At 34.5% G+C, this 3,072-nt stretch overlaps 1 protein-coding gene across 1 annotated transcript in view; it reads left to right on the top strand.

The window, feature by feature from the left end:
* Positions 1-1,135, top strand: part of tmem160 (transmembrane protein 160) — a 2,729-nt gene extending 1,594 nt beyond the window's left edge. The window contains exons 3-4 of the mRNA XM_016501194.1: positions 148-240; positions 327-1,135. Coding sequence (XP_016356680.1) covers positions 148-240; positions 327-628 — 395 coding nt within the window. The 3' untranslated portion in view covers positions 629-1,135. The remainder of the gene's footprint in view (positions 1-147; positions 241-326) is intronic.
* The last annotated feature ends 1,937 nt before the right edge of the window (positions 1,136-3,072 follow it).

The raw sequence follows: 3,072 nt of genomic DNA, 5'->3' as shown, positions 1-3,072 counted from the left end.
GAACTGACTGTTGTGCTCCATACAAAAGTGTTGAATCATTATTTTGTTATTTCCTGTAGTTCAGTACTTTACATCTAGGTGAATCAACACTTAACTCAAGCAATATTTGTTTATTTATTTCATAATTTTTTTTTTATTTGTTTTCAGGATTTTTGTCCTGGTTCCGGAATGGTCTCCTGGCAACAGGAATCGGCGTTATTGCGTTTGCGCAGAGTGATGTGGGCCGAGAGGCTGGATATGGTACTGCATCTTTTTCTACTCAGCCCGTCGGTTTTTCTTTTACATCATAGTCATGTTTTGAATGGCTTCTTCCTTTCCTCCACCAGTGTTCTTCATCCTGGGTGGAGTGTGCGTGTCGTTCGGTGGAGCGTCGTACGTGACCAGTCTGTTGACTCTGAGGAGGATCATGCTCCTCTCTCGGCTCACTGTGCTGCTCCATGCGGGCTTGGTGTCCGTCGCCGCCCTCTTCTGGCTGTGCGCGGTATCGCTCTACATCGGCCGCCTGGAGTTGGAGATTATTCACGAAGAGGATGAGGAAGAGCACGGGGGAGATGAAGGCCGGGATTGCGCAGAATGCAGGGCCCGACGCGAAAGACGTGGCGCTGAAGAAAAAGGCCAAGACAAGTGAGATGAGAGGAGACTGAGTTAAAATGGCCATTTTCACTTGACCCAGAGCCAGAGTTCTGTATTCACAAGCTGTTTAAACTGCTTTAAGAGGAAAGGCGAAACTGGTTTCAGGTCGGTGTGGAGTTGTGGCTTCTATCAACATAATTGTGCATTACTCTAGTGCTTGATTTATCAGGTTGAGTGAGTTTTTGTGTTTCTAATACTCCTGAACATCAGCTTTACTGCGTACACAGGGGCAGTGACATAAATGCACTTTTTTTTTTTCTTTGTAATTTTTTTGTTGGATCTGGGGGTTGTGGGCTGGAACATGAAAGTTAATTTCTAAACTAGCGCTTATCAGACAACTAGTTAACCATCTTGGTTGTTCAGCTGTTATAAATGGGCATGTTCACATTTATATAGCAGCGTGATTCAGAAATAACAGTTCTGTTGGTTTTTTTGGCAACTCACTTCACAATAAGGTTTGCTTTTCTAACATTAGTTAAAGCATAATATCATAAATTAATAATTAAAAAATATTTTTACAGCATTTAGGAATATAACATTCATTAATATCATTGTTGATACATTAGTTCATGTTAACTGATGCTAAATATTATATTTAATATAATATTAATATATTTAATATTATATTTTATAATGTATGGCAAATTCATTTATATTTTTACATTTATAATTTAAATATATTTATAAATTTAAAAATTAAAAAAGTTTTTGTATATGTTGAAATGAACATTAGTCAAGAATAATAAAGAAGCAACAAATTGAACCTTATTGTAAAATGTGCTTTTATAATTCATGGTTTCTACATCGTAGTTTCCAGTATGCGGCATTTTTCCATCTATTTAGGCCCCGTTCAGTTAAAATGATTACCTCACATCTCTCACAGTTCACTTCAGATGACCTGCTCTAGCGGTCGCAGTCTTATTTAATAAAATCACTCCTTGCAGATTTGATAAGAACTTCTAGACGTCGTCTGCTGCCTCCAGGCTTTCTCTCAACAGAGATGTCAGCACATCTTTTCGTTTGTTATGCATAAGTATAGATATTGTTGGTACCTTTTTTTCCCAGCATGCAGTCGTGCCGTTTGCTGTCTTAGGTGTGTAGATATTCTGCTGACATTAAGACTCTAAAGAATCATATCAACTTGTGGAAAATGGGCATCCTATGACCCCTTTAAATGATTGGCAAAAAAAAAGTGTTTGTAAATTGCACAAAAAGACAAAGGTACAAGACTGTGTACTTAACGGCTTTAATGAGGAAAGAACTACAATCCCATGAAGCGAATATATATATATATATAGATATATATATAAGTAATTTAATTTAATGAAACTTAATTTCTGGCAATATTGTCGACTTGATTGCGCAGTTAATATTATATTTTATAATGTATGGCAAATTCATTTATATTTTTACATTTATAATTTAAATATATTTATAAATATATAATTTAAAAAAGTTTTTGTATATGTTGAAATGAACATTAGTCAAGAATAATAAAGAAGCAACAAATTGAACCTTATTGTAAAATGTGCTTTTATAATTCATGGTTTCTACATCGTAGTTTCCAGTATGCGGCATTTTTCCATCTATTTAGGCCCCGTTCAGTTAAAATGATTACCTCACATCTCTCACAGTTCACTTCAGATGACCTGCTCTAGCGGTCGCAGTCTTATTTAATAAAATCACTCCTTGCAGATTTGATAAGAACTTCTAGATGTCATTTTCTGCCTCGGGCTTTCTCTCAGCAGATATGTCAGCAAATCTTTTCTTTTATTATGCATGAATCCAAAGTATAGATATTGTTGGTATTTTTTTGTTTTTTTACAGCCTGCAATCGTGTAGATACTCTGCTGGTGGGAGATGTAGTGTCAGTCATGTGCTCAAACAGTCATTCTCTCTACTGGAGTGTGTCTGTGTTCACTTATCATTGAATCTGTACACACTGCACACTTACAATCAGTCAACCCTAAATCTAAATCAACTCTAGTTTAAATGCTGTTTTTCCCTGTTCAAAGCAAATCCACAAATCATGCTGGACTAGGAGGAGGAATAATTCAACAGTGTCATCCAAAATGTCCTTTACAGATTAAATTGTCAATTTCTCTTTTTTTTTTCCTGTCTGTTATTTTGGATAACCGATTAGTGGTGCTAAAAGAATAATTCAGGTTCTAAACAAGTTAAAAAGTAAAACAATAATTTTACTTGTACCTCAGTTTGGAAAAACAAACAAAAATTGCATCTAGAGTAATGTATTTAAAATAGAAATCTATGAGGCAGTGCCTTTTTAGTATTATTTATATACTATTATAGTATTTAATAATACTTTGAATGAGCTTTTTTTTATTTTTAGTTTTAATTTTAGTTCTGTTATGTGCTTTTGTCATTTGTATTGTTTATATATATATATATATATGTATGTATGTATATATATATATATAT

This window comes from Sinocyclocheilus anshuiensis, unplaced genomic scaffold, assembly GCF_001515605.1.
Source record: "Sinocyclocheilus anshuiensis isolate Anshui unplaced genomic scaffold, SAMN03320099.WGS_v1.1 scaffold194, whole genome shotgun sequence".
Classification (NCBI taxonomy): domain Eukaryota; kingdom Metazoa; phylum Chordata; class Actinopteri; order Cypriniformes; family Cyprinidae; genus Sinocyclocheilus; species Sinocyclocheilus anshuiensis.
The sequence above is the reverse complement of the archived record's forward strand: the minus strand, read 5'-3'. Positions and strand labels throughout refer to the sequence as shown.